Consider the following 19,771-nt stretch of genomic DNA (forward strand, 5'->3'; position numbering starts at 1 on the left):
GGCCTTCAACACCGGAGTGAAATGGCATGGGGCAAAAAGAGGGCCTAATGAACCAAATTGTGCCAGATCTTTCCGTAAAACAGGAGAGGGACAGTGAGCAAAGAGCCATGGTAGGTAGCAATCTTAAACTGTGAGTTTAATTGCCAAGAAAAAAATTACCTTGAGAACTTGGGGGATTACCTTGAGATTATATTGAGTATAAAGTTATAATCACCTTGCTAGGGTGACAAGGCAGGCAGAGGCCAATTAACTAAGCACCAGATATTCTGCCTTTCATATTCAGGCTGTGAGGTTTGCAAATCACCACTCTCAGCCATCGGAGTCAGCAGCAGTGGCTGAAGGGGGGATTTCTTCTAACAAAGATATATTAGGTGATAACAGCAGTAGTGGCCTTTTCAAAATCTCTGACTAGTCCCAACAAGAAGATAGGCAGAGTCACAGAATCCATCATTGAAGACATGGAGGGCCCAGATTGGAGGAAAAGGTGGCTGTATTGGGTAAAGCACACCAAACAGCAGATGATCCACAATGAAACCAAAAATGAACTGTAGAAGATGATGAAATGCAACCAGGAGCACCTGGCTTCCCTGGCCAATGATGAGGTCACCACTGTCCAGAAGAATCTTGAGGCCCAAGGGGTGGCGGTGATGTCCAGATTGTGCAATTCTGTTTTTATTTGGAAGGGAGGGATTTTCATAGTGGGATGGCCTTCTCTCCCTTCTACTCTGTTACATGTAAGTCAAGGAGCTTAAAATAAAATGTTGGCATCTGTGGGGAAAAAAGAAGAAGAAGATAGGATCCAGTTTCAGCAGCCCTGGCAGAAAGTGCCAAACACCAGCAGGGAGCACATGAACCACTCCCATCCAGATTTTGTGGCCCTGAAACACTTGCATCAATGGTAGAGTGGAATGAAAGATTGAGGTAGAAGGCAATACAAACTGCTGTGACCTTCCAGCAGCCTCTTCTTCCTACCAACAAGGAGGACTGTTCTGGTCAGAACCTGGTATTCAGCAAGTTCTCACCAGTTCTGGAGAACCGGTAGCAGAAATTTTGAATAGTCTGGAGAACCGGCAAATAGCACCTCTGACTGGAGATTTTACCATATCCTTCCCCTGCCACGCCCACCAAGTTACACCCACAGAACTGGTAGTAAAAAAATTTGAATCCCACCACTGCTACACTGGGCAGTGACTGCTGAACGCCACAAGAGACTGACTGAATTGCCAATTTTTGTCCTCTGTGGTGAGATGCAAAGAATTCATTCATGTTCTGTGATATCTCCACATCCTCTTGGAGTGGCCCTTTTCCTCTCCTTGTCATCGAACAGTCCAAAAGCATCTGTCCGGTTTCCTGCTTCTATTGTAGCTGAATAAACTTTAATTTTTGTTTTTTGTTTCCAGCCAGGTACTCCTCAGACTCTTTTTTGCCAGTGCTTATATTTCCTTTTGATCTTCTTGGTTTGGCAAGAATAACCTCCTTGACTAAATTTGTCAGCCAAATGGGCACCCTCATGATTTTTTTTCCTTTTCTGCATTGAAATATACATTTTGCCTAGGCTCCCAATTTTGCTGTTTTGAATAATTTCTTTTTTTTTATCAGTCTCTTCATTTGGGAAATATTTTCCCTTCCCAAGTCTAGAATAGAATAGAATACTTTATTGGCCAAGTGTGATTGAACGCACAAGAAATTTGTCTTGGTGTGAATACTCTCAGTATACATAAAAGAAAATATACATTCATTAAGAATCAAGAGGTACAACACTTAATGATAGTCATAGGGTACAATCAGCAATCAAGTCATATTAGGAAACAGTCAATATAATAAAGTCTAGTATTTCAGTGTGGAACTCCTTGGTGGTGCTTTGTTTACAAATGCATTTAATCTAATTGCATGAGGTCATTGTTCCCCATCATGTCTACTACACTCAGATCCAAGCATCATGACCAACTCTTTCAAGATGTACTTCTAGAATTTGTTTTCTTTATTATGAGGGAATATGAATACATCCAGTCTCTTTGTGAATAATTAAAGTAGACCATTATAACAGCATTTCCTCCTTTATATACTTCCGCTACTGATGTTTATAACTTAAAACATGGCAGTCTCTTATTTGGGTGATTGTGATGGAATTTTAGGAGAATGGATGGCAGAATCTGGGGGCAGAGTTAAAAGAGGGATCAGCCTAAAATCCCTACGTAGCCAGAAGTTGAACTAAGTCCAGCCTCCCTTGAATTCTGTTTACCCTTGTCTAAATCCAAGCAGCTGCTAACTGTTAGTTGTGTGTAGGCATGAGTAGCAGTAAATCAGTTTAACTGGACCTTCATATGTGGACCTGATCTTTTGCACCTGACACTAATCCAATTCATTTGTGGCTATGTAGGGATTCTAGGTTGATCTGTCTTTCAGATCCACCCTCAGATTCTGCCACTCCTTTTCCCAAAAGAATGTAAACCTGGAAAAGTAGTGGAAGGAAGTCTTGGCAGCACAGAACTTTCCCAGGGAGGAGGAAGTATATTCTATCAGAAAGAAGCCCAAATTACGAGACTGTGTGCAGTTGAAGAGGGTAGCTACATCCTAGAATCCCTCAGGATATATCTAATAGATTAGAAGCATATAGCTTTAGTTTGGCAAGATTCTATCCATTAGGTGTAACAAATAAATGGCTGAACTCAATTGGATTTTGCCATGTCATCTTGGGCTTAGATCTAACAGTAATTGATCAATTTTAATCCTAATATAACCAGAATAGATTTAAATTGCCTCCTAAATATAAGAAGGAAGGGGTCATCCTCACTTCTGGACTAGTAGAGGTTTCCACTGAGAAGGCCCATCATACACATCATGTCAATAGACCCTCTCTGGATGTTTATACCAGCAAAACAGATTCTATCTTATGAAGACATTGCCCAATATCATTTGGTACAATGCAGTGAAGGGCTTAAAAATGAGCACTTGAAATTCTGTCCAGCAGCTAATGCAACTTCAAACTAGATGGTATTCTATGCTAATGGGATTGACTCAACAGGAGCCTTGCCACCAGATTTTGAACTACCAGTAGCTTCTGAGTTGTCTCCAAAGGTAGCCCTACTAGGTAGACCAGAAAATCAACTCCATAGAAAGATTTGAGCTATACTTTATTTAATTAAGCTCTTGACTCTTGGTTGAGGTATGCTTCCTTTTCTTAGCTTCAGTGAGTCAGAGAAGTGTTTGCCCAATCTGCTTCTGAATATTATCTTGTTCCACTGGTTTTTAAAAATGTTTCACCCCTCCCCCCTTGCCTAGGTAGTAGTTCTTGCATAGTTTCATCAGAGCCATCTCCCTTGCTCTTACAACAAATCACCATCATCAGGGAATCCCAACTGCTGCAGTAACCAAATCTGAGGAAAGACAAGTATGAAGAATCCTCAGATCTTGCATTAGCTTCTTCAAGGGACCTTTACTCCTTGAATAGTGAGTACCAGAACTGTGATCAACTCTGACTTAGAGGAATAAGCAGCTGAGGGCTGCTTAACAGTCTCAGCATTCAGCAAGATGTCAATTAGAAAATAAATGAGAATTATTTTACATTAATGTGTATTAATTTTATCTTCCTTAAAAAAAAAGCTTTGTTGTATTATTATTTTTTTTTAAAGATTCAGTAAGCTGTCAACCACCTGAAGTTGACTGATCCAGGCAGATAGTTATGTAGGAGAATCAGATGATAAACAAATCATCCAAAGACAACCTAGGTGGAGAACAGATTGGGAACCCGAAAATACCAAGCACAGACACTCTGCTTTTCAAGAAACAAAGATGTTGTATTTTTTAATCCTTGGAGCCTGTCTATATTGGGCTAACTGCCAACAGTCAGGCTCTTTGTTGGGAATAACCAAACCAAACTCACTTCTCTGCTCCTTCCTGTTTGCAATCTGAATCTTAGTTGTTTGACCCTGGGTAACTGATTAACTTCCTTGGCAGCTGGCTCCCTGGGCTACTATAGACTGTGCTTACAGTATCCTTGCTCTATTTTGACTTTGGAGTGAGCTGCCACAGAAAAAAAAACCTTGCTCTCCCACATTGGTTGAGTGTGAGAGAGAGAATACGAGAACTCATCAGTTCTCTCCCTGCCATGTAAGCAATTGCTTGCCACTCACTAGTGAACTTATTTGTAAGTAAGTTTGGCATGTATGTGCTCAACCTGAAACAAGACAGGGACTGATATTAACAGGTTACTCGAATGGCATCAAGTAGCTCAGTCTTGGTAGATTTAGTCCGAGCTTGTTATGTCTCACTCTTCCTAACCACTTGCAGGCACTGATTCACAACTTGTATGACATCTCCATCTCAGCCTGGGATAGCTACGTATAATTGACTGTCATTGGCATATTGGTGACACTCACCCTGAGCCAGCAGATGATCTCTCTCAACAGCTATATGTATATATTAAATAATACAGGAGAGAGGCTCAAATGATGGAAAACCCCACAAAGGAGGTCCCAAGGGCTCAATTCCTGCTCTTCCAGCACCCCCAATTAAATCAAGAAATTGTGGTAGAAGCAGAACCATAAAAATGTTGCCTTCAACTCCCTGCAGGCAATTCAGAAAGATACTGTGTCCCATATGTTGATGCCATAGAGAACATTTTCTAATGTTGATGTTGTTGATGTCTCCTCCCCAGCATTTAGGAATCTGCCTAGTTGACATATTATGTCCAAAACTTCCATGCTAGTCAAACAAATGACTCCGTACCCATCATGAAGTCATTTCTCCATATTTCTATTAAATCTCCTATTACTAGAATACAAAGTAGTTGCGCACATACTAGTCTTTTAAGATCTGCTTCAGAGACTGAGTAACCTGACTGTATTGTAAGATTTGCACATGAGTCTTAACTTGCTTAATATGGAGCTGCTGCCTGAGACACTTCATTGCTGGCTCCTTCATGCTTGTTCAACCAATTTCAGAAATAATTTTCTGCACTTGTTTAACATTGTATTTGTTTTCCAATACGGAACACTTAACATCATAAGATTTCTGTCTAAATTGAAGCTGAAAGTAAGGAAGCTTGAAGAATCATCAGTGGAGTTGACTGTGATATCAGTTCGGTTCTAATAATGGCAACACATTCCTGGACTCATATGAACTCAAAAGTATGTTATTATTATGTATACTTATTTGATATATTTAGTACCTAGCTGGTGGATCTTGGCATAACTGTTATAAGTTTGCTTTTCATTGTTGATAAGGCAAGGTATGTTTTTGTGATCTTAAATGTTATAACTAGTCTCTGAAAATGAGAGGGGGAAATGATTCCATGGAATTATTCTTGACCATGATCTGCATAGTTTCAGAATCAAAATGTGTAAACAAGTATTACTATGTTCTTTCAGATATCAGAAAAGAAAGGAAAGGAAGGAAAATCTGTATATGGAGGTCCAGTTGTCAGCTCATTGTATCAAGAAGAAACCATCAGGTGAATTTGTCTGCTATTTTTATAATTTATGGCATTTTTCAGAATATTTGAAACAGGATACTTTTCCTCTCAGATTAGAAATAACATAAAAGTACTTTCTAGGCATATAACAGTTTAAATCAGTAATTGTCTATATTGCTGGTACTAATTTATCCCTAATGTGAAATGTTTGGGTGTATCTATGTGTATGTTATATGTATTTTTTTCAGGTTAAATTGTTTAAATTTTGTAGAAAGATTAATATTTGGGAGGAAATATTAAATAAGAACTGTAATGATTTTTAATCTCCTTGCCCTTCACTTTTATTTATAAGCTGTATTCAGTGCTTTTTAATTGAATGTTCTAGCTGAAGATATAGTCTTATATATCTAACTGGAAACCTCCCTGGAAAATCAGTTCCGAGTTCTGATGTAAGCACTGATAAAATTGTCTGGTAATTCTTTATTAACCTCTTAACAAAAATAAAGATTATGCTAAATGATACAGCTGGTCAAGACAAATTAAGGAAGCAGTATAAATTTAAGGTTACTAATTGAGGTCAGTTTGTGAAATTAAAAGAAAAATGTGTGAAGATTAAATATGAAAGTTATGATTAAATAAAAGAAGCTAAGAAATGGAAAATATAGAGTAATGAAATAAGTAACGTTTTTGTTCTGTTAAACATACTGAAACTTTGAGCTGATGCCAGCCATACAAGATAGACCCAGATCAAGAAAACAATGTCATGTAGGTCACTACTATTTTTATTATAAATTATAACTTTTTAAATTATAAATTTAATTATAAATTATAAATTTTTATTTAACAGATATAGTAACAGAGTCTGGCAATCTGATTATGCTTTCCCTCTCCTCCCTTTGCATGGACACATTTTCTCAAGGTCTTTTCTTGGCTCAGGCCCCCTCCAATCTGACAATTCCCTTGTTAGCTGCTCTTCCTCTATCCTTTAAAGCCATTCCCTTTTCCTTCCGTTGGTAATAAATACATTTGTAAATTCAGCCTTTAGATAAGGGTAATAATGTTGTTGGTAAATGGGCATCTCCAGAATTTCTAGATTGAGAATAGAGAACCAAATTGATAATACCCACATGCCTCTGTTGTGGGTAAGGTATTTGATTGGATGATATTCTGTTGGTTTGTGTGAGTAAAATTCTTTCCTGGATTCCAAGCAGTTCAGTTCAAGTTCAGACCAGGATTTGAAACAAAAATCGACTATCCCCAAAGATCTATTTAGATAAATGCTGAAAGCACCACACCTGAAGAACACTTATAAACATTCTGTTGCTACCTGGAAAGATGTTCTCTGAAGCTCATTCTTGCAAGTGCAGATGTATCTGCATTATCTGTTTTGCCCATGTTGTATTACCCTTGAAACTGGTCTGGAAGCTTCAGTTGGTACTGTTTCAGAAAACAAGATTTCCATCTAGTCCTGGATGATATAAGTAAGGATTTTGACAGTCATTTTCTTTCTGTACTAATGGGCATTTGAAGGAGCTTGCTGCTTTGTCAGAATGAAATAAGCAACATGTTTGGTCTGTTAATCAGATTGAAACTTTGAGCTTATGCCACAAGATCCGTTTTATTTATTCATGGACTGCATGCAGCGTCATGGTACACATACAAGAGACCTTCTGACCTGTTCCTTGGTTCTTCTGTTTAAAAGTGAATGATGAAAAATTCTATCTTCTCTACTTTTTTTGTTGTTGACCTGTTAACATTTTATTATCTTCAATGAACATTGATTCTCTTTCTCTTGTCTCTCTCTATATATTACTATCCTTCACTTAATTGAAGTTTAGCTTTCCTGACATCTGCTTTACAATTCTGGTTGTATGAGTCTTCCTTTGTGATCTTTCCTCTTTCTATTTCCTGTACATGTACATTTTCAGACCTTCACTAACTTCTTAGTCTGGTTTTTTCCACTGTTATTTATTGTTCTTATTGAAATGTTTGCAGTTGTGCTGTTGTGTTCAGCTTGACTTCTTGTAATTCCATAGAGTACATAAATGTTTATATTATATTATCTGTAATAATAACATGGATTTTTTTCTGTCACTTCTTTATTCCCATCCACTTTTTCATTGTCCTCTTTTATTTCCTTCAACCTTAGTAAGCATAGTCATTTTTTTCCAATTTGATATCTATTTACATCATGATCTTCTGACTTTCTGTTTGACTTTTCGTTGGAGATGATGATTAGCAATTTTTATTTGGTTCAGGATTGATTGATCAGTTCTTATAATGACTGACTCAGGATCTATAGTTTGAAAAGTATATTTAAAGGAGTTGCCATTTGGCTTCTAGATGCAATTCAAACTGCTGAAGGTCACTTATAATGACCTTCGTGGCATAGGGCCTGGTTATTTGAGGGATTGTCTGTCTCTGATTCTTTTTGCTGATCCAGTGAGATTGGGCAGAGTGAGTGTACTTTATCTGGCAGAATTCGAGAAACATGCTTTCTCTCTTTTGCAGTGTCCGCTCTCTATAATAATATCCCCCCTCTGAGTAGCTTCTACACTGATGTCATTCAGAAGCTATTAACAGCCTGAATGTTCTTTGAGGCTTTAGGGCAAAATGATGATTGATTAGGGTCTGGGGGAATGATTGGGGAGGGTTGGTTTTTTGGTTCATATATTTGCCTTCACGCTGTTCATGAACTCAATTTTGTTTTTTGTATTTACTTTTTAATTGTAAGGTGCCCAGCGTAGTTGGGAGTCAAGTGGCCTATAAATTGTATTAAAAATAAATCACATGAGTAATTATTATAATAGGTAATTGTCACATCCTTTTTAGTATAGGTTTAGAGAATGATCTTTCTAAATTCTTAGGACACAGAATCTTTTCCTGCATTTGTTTGTATAGATACAAACTGCTTCCTCTTCCTCAGAAGACTAGTTTATGACATTAATTTCTTCTTCATCTGCAGCTTATGTCTATGTTTATTTTTTCAATTTTGGAAATAGAACCCATATATTTAACAAAAATAGTTCATGGTTTCTTTGTACTTGGAAGCAATCTGTTTCAGATTGCACTTCTCTATCTTTGGTTGCCTACTATATAGCTGATTTGATTCCAAAGTTGCATATCAATGATAACCATGTGTCAAGTCTGTATTAATGTTGCTTAAAATAAATTTCAGCAATAAACAATGGATTCTCTTCGTGAAATACTGTTGGTCTATGATTTGTACTGTTGGGTTTCTCTTATTCTAGATTTCTCCATTTCTTCTGCTTTTGCATTCCACTCATTTATTAGTTGTAGTAAAATACAGATGGTTCTCGACTTATGACTACAACTGAGTCTGGAAATTTGTTGTAAGTCATTGTAGTCATCAAGCAAGTCACCCATGTTGGCTACTTTGCTCAGTGGCTACAATTCCAGTTTGTCCTGTTGCAATTGTTAAACAATCATATAGCAGTGCCTGAAAAGGTGGGGTTTGGGTAGTCCACCAGCATGCACAAAGTTGGTATGGGCCGGAAGGCCCTAGTAAGCTAGCTATGATGCATGTCTTTGGAAGATGATTTCTAAATGGGAAAAACTTCATAAGAAGTTACTTTCCATTTGATCTTGTTCTTCATACCTGAAGCAAAATTAAGAAGTATAATACTGTACTTAACCTTCCATTATCTGGGATAAGAATTATGTAAATAGTATTTATTTACTTTTTAGCACAAATGAAATTTGTAAGGGGAGTATTATTTCTCAGATAACTTTTAAAGAATACTACAAGCTCTTATTGTAGAATTCCTTTAAAGTTTGAGTATTGAAGAAATGGAAATGTCTATAACTTTTAAATATGTGGTTTCTTTTCAAATAAAATATGGAATTGTCCTTTTTATAGAAATTAAGGACATCCAGTTTTAGAAAAATAGGTACAAGTGGTGTGGTCTTATAAACAATTTCTATGCAAACAGCAAATGTTATACAGTATAATGGCTTCTTAATCTTATTAAATTACACCAGGAATAGTCACATTTGCCCTTCTTATCTTTTGATTATCTTTTCTTAGAAATATGTTTCAGATTGCTCTATGAAAACAGATCTCCTGGACTAATGGATTTTGTTTTCTTTTTTAGTAGAAGTCTTATAATTTTAGACTGAGGAAAGCACATTCTTCCTACAAGAAAACATTGATCTCCATCTTTATCCATGATTGTCTTAACTAAAAACAAAACAAAACTGAGCAACCAGGTCAAACCTCTCATGCCTCCATATATTCTATTTACATCCTCAAGAAGTAAATAGAAAAATATGAAAATAATTCAAAATAGTTGGGCAAACGGTTGCTGTGTCCATCTAGTCATTTCAAATAAACATGGTTCCTTGAATCCAGATAAAAAGGATGAAATTTAAAATCAACAAACATTTTATTACTGATTCCTGTCTCTCAATCTCCAGTTTTATTTTATAAGAAACATGCTTGATAGTCCCTATCATATTTTTCACTCTGATGCCATGTAATTTATCAGAATGTTATTAATCCCATTAATCCAAGCAGCCATCTGGCAAACTCTTAGGGTTAGACCACCCTAGTACTGAAATGGAAAGATTGATAGCTCTAGAATTGATTATTTGATCTGAGAGATAAATGAACAACTTTGACAGAAAGTACCAGAGGTCAGTATACATGGACACATATGTACTGTAGTCCTAAAAAAATTAAGACCAGCTTTCCTTACATAGTTTATACATTTTCCCTAAATAAGTAATTCATAAATTATTCAGTCTCAAGTTTTTGTTAGGAATGTTAATTATTAAATTGCAGAAATAAACATGGAGCCATACAATGGATATCATTGAGTTTCTCCTAGCATTAAGTTTGTGCTCACATAAAAAATGAGTCCGTTCCTTGGAAGATAGAGAGAGGGGTATCTCAATTGTTTTTTATATATAACACAAACAACAACATATGAAAGACATTACAAAATTATAACAGATTCCCAAGTTTCAGCCAGATTCCTTTCTTGCATACATTGGAAATAAGGAATATAAATTCTTAATTTCAACATTTTATGTTACCTATTTGGAGGTATACCTCAAAACCTTCTTTACCACTTTTAAGTTATAAATAACTTAGGTTTGTCTTCACTAAAATGAAGTTTCTCAGACCCCAGGGTCTTTGATAAGAGATCCGTCATTTGTGTTTTCCCAATCTGGTAGAAAGAGGACTTTCTCAGTATTTTGTCCAGAAGCTACCGTACAATATTCTTTCCAGGAGCTATTCCATCCTCTTTTTGAGAAGTAATTTTTTTTTCATTCCAAAAGATATAGAAAAGTCACTTTGGAGACTGACTATTCATATAGAAGAAAGAAATGGGCAGCATATAAATTCAGTAAATAAATATTTGTCTTATCAAGATTAATATTTATTTTGCAGGTAATAATTTCTTTTACTAGAATCCTGATTCTTAAGTTGTTTTATTTATTTTTGTTCATTCTTGTGTTGTACTGTAGGTAATCAAATTCTTTCAATAATAGTCAATGCCTAAGTAAAAAGCCCAAACTATGAATGTTGGGCTAGGCTTCTACATTCCCCCTTCTTTATTTGCAATTTACCCATACATTGACATTGCATTTGAAGAAGGATGTACAGCAGCTAAATGAAAGAGAGAGTGATGCTTAAATAAAAAACAGTTCCGTACATCAAAGTATTGGGAAGCTTAAACTGTGATCTAAGATGCTGTATAAATTTCTTCCAATAAAGAGGTAAGGATAAAAAGAAAGACTTCTACAGTAAATTAGAATTTAGGAATCAAGATTATTGTCTTTTAAAGAGCTATTGAACTTCATTCGTGATACTGCCAGATTTAAAGGTTCTCAAGCATTGGTAAAGAACACCTTATTGTAAACATTTGGATGTTTTGTTTAAACTTTTAAATGTTGCCAATAAAGTATTCTTATTGTAGATGCCTGCTTCAAGCTTTAAAGGAAGGACCAAGAAGAAATAACTCACTAGCTCCGTGAGTGTGGAAATGTATTCATATAAAAGAGCAAGGAAATTACTTATTTATTTATTTACCCTGCTTGTATGGTTTTATGATTTATGTTTGAGTTTAATGAATAACTCAAGGCAGTGAACCTACCTAATAATCCTTTTTCCTCCAGTTTCCCCACAAAACAATTCTGTGAGGTGACTTGGGCTGAGGTAAAGAATGCTTGTCCTTTAAAAAACAAATGAGAGCAGAAATGATGTGATCAGTATCATTTAGTAGATTTTGCTAATGTTTAAAATACTACTTTACATTTGTTATCAATTGTAGAGTCAGTAAGGGAAACAAGGGGAAAAAAATCAGCTTTCCAATAATTGCAAGTTATTATCCAAGCATCGATTAAAATTAAATTTTCCAGTTACTGAGATACAGCTTGAAATCAAATGAGGTAATGGTTTACTGGTGGCGGTGGCATAATTTTCTTCAAGGAACGTACAGCGAGGACCTTTATTTGCATTCTCATTTTCTAACAAGTGTGAAGGATACTTTTACCCAGGTGAACTAGAATATTGCTAAGCTAAATTCTCTTACACTGAAAGAAAAACAAAAGTATATTGCTTTGAGTGAAGGGGTGTGCATGGTTTTTCACAGGTTCCTGCATTACTAATCTTGCGTGTAGTGTATGCTTTTTTCATGCGTGGGCAATTGGGTAACACATGTCTCATTAGGTTCTGGTTATTCTCTGAGGAGAGCACAGAAGTCTACAGGCAAGTGGGCATCACTTCCTCTCTAGGGAAGCAGACTGTTCCGAATAAACTTGAGTTATGGATTTATTCAGCCCATAAAACCTCAGCTGGCATAAATAATGGAGAAAGCAAAGGTTTGTCTGCAATGCATACCTCAGGGAGACATGCTTGCTTCTCTCCCCACACCGCCTTTTCTTATGAAAATGATCCCAGTTGCACTGATAGATAATAACAACACCAAGCAATTAAAAGCTATGGGTGGCTGGAGAGAGGAGAAAGGGTTCAGTTAATGAGCTTTTCCTCTTCCTGTACCCAAGAGAGCCTCAGAAGTGATGGGGCTATTAAACGAAGAGATAATTAGAGATTATGAGAGGATGGGCCCTATGAGATGTAAGAGGGCCTTGACATAAACAGTATCTGTTGCAACTGTGTCTTGGCTTCCATCTCTTGCTTCAGTAGCACAATGACAAGCAGACAGGAAAGACCACCTGTTTGTGGCACATGGTATTCTTTCTGTAACAGTTAGATGATTTCAGAAAAATAGGAGGAAATAGTGATGGAACACAGCCATCTTATCAGCTGGCTGTTTAGTTTCGAAGCTGACATGCTAGAAAAGCTGACAAAGAAGATTTGTGCATTATTCCCAGTACTGGATAGTGCTACAGCTCTCAACAATATTTTTTTTCCTTTAAAAAATAATAATAGATGTTTGCTGAAGATGACCTAGGTAATACAGCATATGATAAGACGTTTGAGGTTTTCATTCGGAAAAGATGTACTTGTTGGAGATAAAGGCATTTGTTTTCCTTACTATTATCTGTTTTAGGATTTTTTTTTCTTTTTGCACATATTTATTTTCTTAAAATATTTTGAATTAGGTTTTTATATTAGTTTTATGTAACATAATCCTTAATAAAACTATTGGAAAAGAATGGAATTAAGGAACAAAAATCAACATATGTTCTCTTCTACTGAAATCTTCCTCATAGTTGTATCTTAGTGACTCAAATAAGGATTCTTAACATGGCACCCTGATTTAAAATTTCCCAGTTTCAGAATGGTTGGCACTGATTTTTTCGAAGCATTCAGCTCAACTGAAGACAAATTGAGACCTCTAAGTGAATTTTTGCTATTTCTCAGTCATTCGATATTCTAATTTTCCATCCTCCTCCAATTCTTGTATCAACCTTCTTTCTCTTACTTATCTTAATTTATGAGATAACCACCTCCCTGGTGTGCATGTTCGAAAAAATTCTGTTTTGCCCTTTTCACCTCTTCAACTCTCTCATCCTGATTTATAATATTCAATTTATGCCTAGTAAGAAACATCTCTCTCCTCATTTTTTCATCTTGTTTTTTTTTTTTGTAATCTACTTTCTAGGTCTTTAATCCCCTCCTGTAATTTATTCTATAATCTTAAAGTGGCCTAGAACAAAAGTTTGAAAATAGATTATAATGTAATGTAACTGAATGTACAATAAACAGATCTTATAACTCAACTACAGTAAATCTCTATCACCACCAAATAACTGTTTTATAAGTGGCTACTATTAATAAACCAAGTATCATTGTCTCTACTTTCAGCATTTCATCCCTTTCTGGCACTGTTCAAAATTCTACATCCCTAAGACGAGCTAACCACAATGTGCAAAACTGATATTAACCTTATTGTTAGTAGGGAATGTTGCATATGGCATTTGTACGATTAAGGCCAATAATATATTCTACATCTTATGATCTTTCTGAAAAGTGTTAAATGAAAGCTGAAATCTACCAAAACCATGTTGGTAGTTCGCTGAAATCTACCAATAGCAGAGGGCAAACTCCACCTCATCTAGTGATAACTATGCCATATAAAACATTGGAACTTTGAATGTAAGAGGAATAAATGGTAAAGAGCATGAATGAACAAATGAAATAAAAATCAGTATATTGTTGCCTGTTAAACTAATGGGAAAGTTGTAATGAATCTGAAAGAACTTTTAGAATTCAGCTAATGAATGTATTCAGAGTAATAAAAACATAGAGTTAACTGTGGATAAAAAGGATAAAATTATATATCATATTGTTTCAATTAATATTATCTAGATAATTGTATGTACATAGATTGATCATTACATGGTATACATGCTGCGCCCCTGTGAATGATGATTGTAAAAAACAATCATAGATGATTCCAGGGAGGGGGGGAATTAAACATTCTGAATGAACAATCTAACATGAATGTTACTCAGTTAGGTGGCATGAATGGATAGATGAGAATGAGAGAGTGCAGAAAAGTAACTATGCCATTCAAAGACTTGAGTATGAACAACCACAGTGAATATTTTGCTAATATATGCTTTAAATATACGTTTATTAATTCATACATAAACAATACACATAAGTGCACACACTCACAACAAAGGGATGAATGTAAATGTAAACAGATCTAATTGTTTAAAGTAATGAAATATATCATTAGTGAAACATACAAGAGAGAGGAGAGATTCAGAATGTAACAAACCATTTGATAGCATTAAGAGCTTTCTTGATTAGGAAAGGACGTGAAAGAAAGTAAATATGAAATAAATGAGAGTTGAAGTAGAATATTTGCAGGAATAAAAAGTATGAATCCTTTATGGATAAGAATCTCACAAAAAAAAATGTATGGCAATTGACAAAAGAAAGGTGTGGAAGATGCTTGGGAAAGAGTAAAGAGAATGATGTTACAATGTGCCACACAATGGTGTGGAGTTATGCTGATGGAAAGTACAAAAATATGCTTGGTGGAATGATAAAGTGAAAAATGATAGTGGATAAGAAGAATGGTACAATAAATAAGGATAAGAAAAAGGTATTGTATAACTTGTGTAGAAAGAAGAAAACAATTGTGAAGAAGATAGTCAAATTTTGTTTGACAGAATCCTGACTGAAATAATACAATGGATGACACTGAGCAAAATTTGGGAAATAAAATGTGAGGTCCATGTGAGGCAGAGGTGTGCAGATCAGATTGTTGCTCATCAGCAGGTCATTAACAAACATATAAACTTGAGAAAGTGTTATTGAAAGCTTACTAGCTTTTTAAAAAGTGCATTATTATTTTGAGTTATGTTTTATGCAAACAAAAGTTAGGTTGGTTGCTGAATATATTAAGAGCAGTATACAGTAGAAGCATATAGTTCGACTTTAAGTAAGGCATAAGATAAGGATGTATGAAGTCCCATTGGCTATTTAATAATTTATGAATAAAAGTATGGAATGATCATAGTGACATTACAAATTAATTATGACATGAAAGTTTCTATATTTCTGCAAACGATACTGTATTGTTAAATGAGAACTAACATTTGCTGACATATTAGATACATTGCATGTTACCTGAGTGAGTGTTTGTCAAGAAATGAATTATACCAAGTTATTCCAAGTTAGTGGAGGAAATAGAAAAAAATCTGTATCCTGATAGGATGTTCATTAAAGATGGGGAAATTGAGACATTTGAACAAAAGAAGGAAAATGAATGATGTCCATTTTGTGAAAGTGAATGCAGTGGGAAATAAGGTACTTAATTATGTATAGCAAAACAAGAAGACTTACCGTAATATTAAGAACGTACAGATAGGAATTAAATACAAAATGTTTTATTAGTACAAAAGACGTAAACTGAGGTGAGAGAAAAATCAATGAAGATTAGATCACTAAAGAAGGAGTGAACACATTGAGAAGAGAGGGCCCAAAATGTCATGATTGGATGAAGTTGAGGGATCTTTTGCAGAGAGTTGAACCAGTATATAAACATGGTAGACAGTTGGTAAGGACAACTGTGTTAATATAGTTTCAGTTACATTGCTTTTTGCTTTTTTCATCTCATGCCTCAAGGTTTTTCTCCAGTAGATGCCAAGTATTTGAAATCCTTCAGAGATAAATAATCCTCTGTTTGGCAAAAGATATAGTAGTGTTCAGGCCGAGAACGTGAAGTAAATGTTTGCTAAATAGGACTGTGGACAGAGAATTTATATTCTGTTTGTTTGTTTGTTTGTCTTGCTTGCAGTCCCTAAGGTAAGGTAGTTGCTTCCCTCATGCTAAGAACCTAGATTTGCTAAGAGAGAAGTGGTGAGGAGGAGGTTTATATTAGATATGTGGGCATCACATTTGAAAGATGGTGAATAGATTTCCCAAATAACTATATTAATTGATTTTTTTGTTTTAAAATTTGAATTATTATGAGAAATGCATAATGGTTTTTTCCTAAGTGAAACTGATTTATAGCTTACAGTTCTTTGAGGGTTAGTTTGCAGTATATTATTTAAATACAGGATGTCTATAATATTTGTCAAAAACACTGAAAGTTTAAAATAATCAGTAATGATAAAATGATTGAACTGATGAAAAAGCTAGCTTCTCATGTTTGTGTAGTTTGCATTTCTTGCTTGGTAACAGGAAATATACCCCTTTTTTATTTCTTCCTAGGGAAGAAGATAAGAACATATTTGACTATTGCAGAGAAAATAACATTGACCATGTAACCAAAGCCATCCGATCAAAAAAAGTTGACGTGAACACAAAAGATGACAAGGTATTGGGCCAGGGTGGGTTTAGTCAACAAGTCTGATATATGAGATTAATGTCTTTTAAAATCTTCCTTGAAGCTTCTGTATCTCTGTCCCAGTTTGGCCAGACAACTATATAGATACAATTGTCCTGTTTTATCTATATATCTTATTATTATGAGATAGACTGGTTGCTTTCGTGGTATGGAGACAATAACTTGGTCCTCAACACCAATAAGACCAAGGAGCTTATAGTGGACTTATAGAATGGACAGATCAGACATCCAACACTTGCTTATCAATGGAGACTGAGTAGAGCAAGTGGACAGTTTTAAGTTTCAGAAAATCTTTTATGGTGTTACCGTAAAAGAGGACCTGACCTGGGGTGCTCACATTGCAGCACTGGTCAAAAGGGCCCAGCAGAGATTATACTACCTGTGACTTCTCAGAAAACAACAACTGAATGAAAAACTGCTGGTGATCTACCACTGCACCACAGAGAGTATCTTAAATTACTGAACTCTATGGTTTGCCAATTGCACAGTGGCAGATAGAACAGCACTCTAGAGGGTTAATGTCATTGCCCAGAAGGTCATTGGTTGCCCTCTCTCCTCTTTGGAAGAGCTTTATAGCTCCCACTGCCTTAAGAAAGTTCAAAGCATTCTTAAAGATCCATCTCAGCCTGGGCATCTCAGCCATAGTTTTTTTTGAACTGTGTTTATATTTCAATATGTAGTACAGAAGAACCAAGTACCATTGCGTTTCCTCTGATTGACATATAAGATATAATCCACCTGAATGTGGGTATTTTTAGTTTGTTTGCACTGGTTGTTTATGCTAACCAGAATGAAGCCATTCATGTGAAGAAGAATATGTGAATCTTCTGTATTTCCCCTTCCCTCCCCCCCAGTTTTAGCAGCACTGCATATCTACCTGGTTAGCCATTTTAACTATATTTCATTTTAAATACATACTATGTAAACTAAGTTGGTGGAATCAATACACTGTTCTCTGGTATAAAGAATTTAAGTTTAGAATTTTGTGACAGTCCCAGGTCTGCCTTTGGGCAGAACATACCTTCAATTTAGTGTTTTCTTCAAAATATAAGAAGATTTGGATGGGGAAGGAGGGACTAGAGTCATTCTAAGATAGGAGGGTAAGGCTTGAAAGCACTCCATCATTCCCCTTCTACCAGAGTGGGAGACCCATTAAGATGATCTGCTCCAGGGAATAAAATAATCGGATAGGTTCTTGAATCCTTTGAGGAAATCCAGAGTTAAAAAGGCCTCCATAATCTGTTGAATTGGAAAATAAAAAGAGCATTTCAGATCAATTTTTCAGTAGCCCGGTATATTTATGTGGAGCCTGGCTTCATTCTGAGGTGCTCAGAACAGTGTTGTGAAGTAGGACAGTGACTAGGGCACAAGACCAGCATGGGATTTATCATATACAACATAGGTTTTGCCATATAACTCAGTAAACATTAATGCAGAGAGATATGCCTATCTGGCAGCCTTTATTATATTGTAGCCTACATAGCATCATCAGATAACTAACAACACTTTTATAGGAAAATTAAAGGCTCACTATCATTAGTTGAGAAAATCTGAATGCTGAAACTCTTTAAATACCTGCTGACAAAAAATTGATATTAATGTCAATGGTACTTTTCTTGCACTATATACTGAAGTATGTGTTGCATCATCTGATCTACTTATGGGATCAGTTAGTTTTGTCTGAGAATGGAGATAGGGTGCATGCGGTTATCTCTCCTATTACATGGTCTCTTCACCCTTCCCATTTTGGCTTATTCATACTAACTGAAAAAGATTGAATCCTCGACTTTTGACCACAATTGAGCAAAAATTCTATTGCTACGTGAAACAGTGGTTAAGTGAGTTTTGCCCCATTTTATGACCTTTCTTGCCACAGTTGCTGAGTGAATCATTGCAATTAAGTTAGTAACATGATTGTTAAGTGCATCTGTGCATCCCCATTAATTTTGCTTGTCCAAAGGTCGCAAAAGGCAACCTGACACATCAACCATCATAAATAAGCGCCAGTTGCCAAGCGTCTGAATTTTGATTGCATCACCACAGGGATGCTGCAATGGTTGTAAGTGTGAAAACTGGTCATAAGTCCCTATTTTTAGTGCCGCTGTACTTTGAATGGTTACTAAATGAATGATTGTAAGTCAAAGATAACCTAAAGGTGTGTGTGTGTAATTGGTGCCACCTTCTTTAAAGGAAATAACAATTTCTCATTTCTCCAGAAACACTCTCTGGATCCAGATTACTCCAACTAGCACAACCAGCACATGTCATAATTAGCCTTTTTTGTGGCAAAGTGTTTTTAAGGTGATGTATTTAGCCACAGGTGTCCATGTATCAATCCTTCAATGAGGGTTGAAAATGAGATAGGATATGCTATTGTCACATTAATAGATGACCTCTGGAAGGAAAGAGAAAGATACATTTTGATCTCCGTTTTTTTATACCACTGAATTTTCTCGTGAACCATTTTCATTACTTAGCAATAACATACGTTATAGTAGCTCAGTTTCTACTTAATATTAATCTCAGTCATGAGCAATGAGCTATACTACTTATAGATAAGGCTTCGGCCACTCCAGCTTGCATGTTCAGAGTAGGAATGAGAAGGTGAGTGTACAAAGTAGTGAACATATCCTGGAGGCGGGGTAGCGCTAGACTTGATCATTTGACCTGGCCATCTTAAATAATTACTACCATGTCTCTAGGCCTTCCTAAAAAGGAAGGCAGAAGAGGTGGTATTATGGAGCAGTTACGGAGAGCTCTGTTTAAAGAAGTTGTCTAAATCTCTTACACATGGGATTCAGATCTAGACTGAAAACTGTATTGGTTGTTATCGTGGCTTACTTGTAGAGGCACCTGGACCTTGTCTGGTCTTGTTGATTATCACAGCGTCTATATTATCATCCATGATTACCTTTTAAACTGTTTGTGAGGGTTGAGGACACTATTCTGCAGTGAGCAGTTCCAATTCATGTTGGTGAGGAAGGAAAAGTCATGCCCTTGAGCTGATACACAGCTGGTGTTCTTAACTTTAGTAGGAATTTAGTAATCACCAGAA

At 35.9% G+C, this 19,771-nt stretch overlaps 1 protein-coding gene across 1 annotated transcript in view; it reads left to right on the plus strand.

The window, feature by feature from the left end:
- Window positions 1-19,771, plus strand: part of ACBD6 (acyl-CoA binding domain containing 6) — a 119,860-nt gene that overhangs the window by 26,062 nt on the left and 74,027 nt on the right. Inside the window, exons 4-5 of the mRNA XM_026703297.2 lie at window positions 5,370-5,452; window positions 16,581-16,686. Coding sequence (XP_026559082.2) covers window positions 5,370-5,452; window positions 16,581-16,686 — 189 coding nt within the window. The remainder of the gene's footprint in view (window positions 1-5,369; window positions 5,453-16,580; window positions 16,687-19,771) is intronic.

This window comes from Pseudonaja textilis, chromosome 3 (genome assembly GCF_049901715.1).
Source record: "Pseudonaja textilis isolate UNSWEBS1 chromosome 3, rPseTex1.2, whole genome shotgun sequence".
NCBI lineage: Eukaryota > Metazoa > Chordata > Lepidosauria > Squamata > Elapidae > Pseudonaja > Pseudonaja textilis.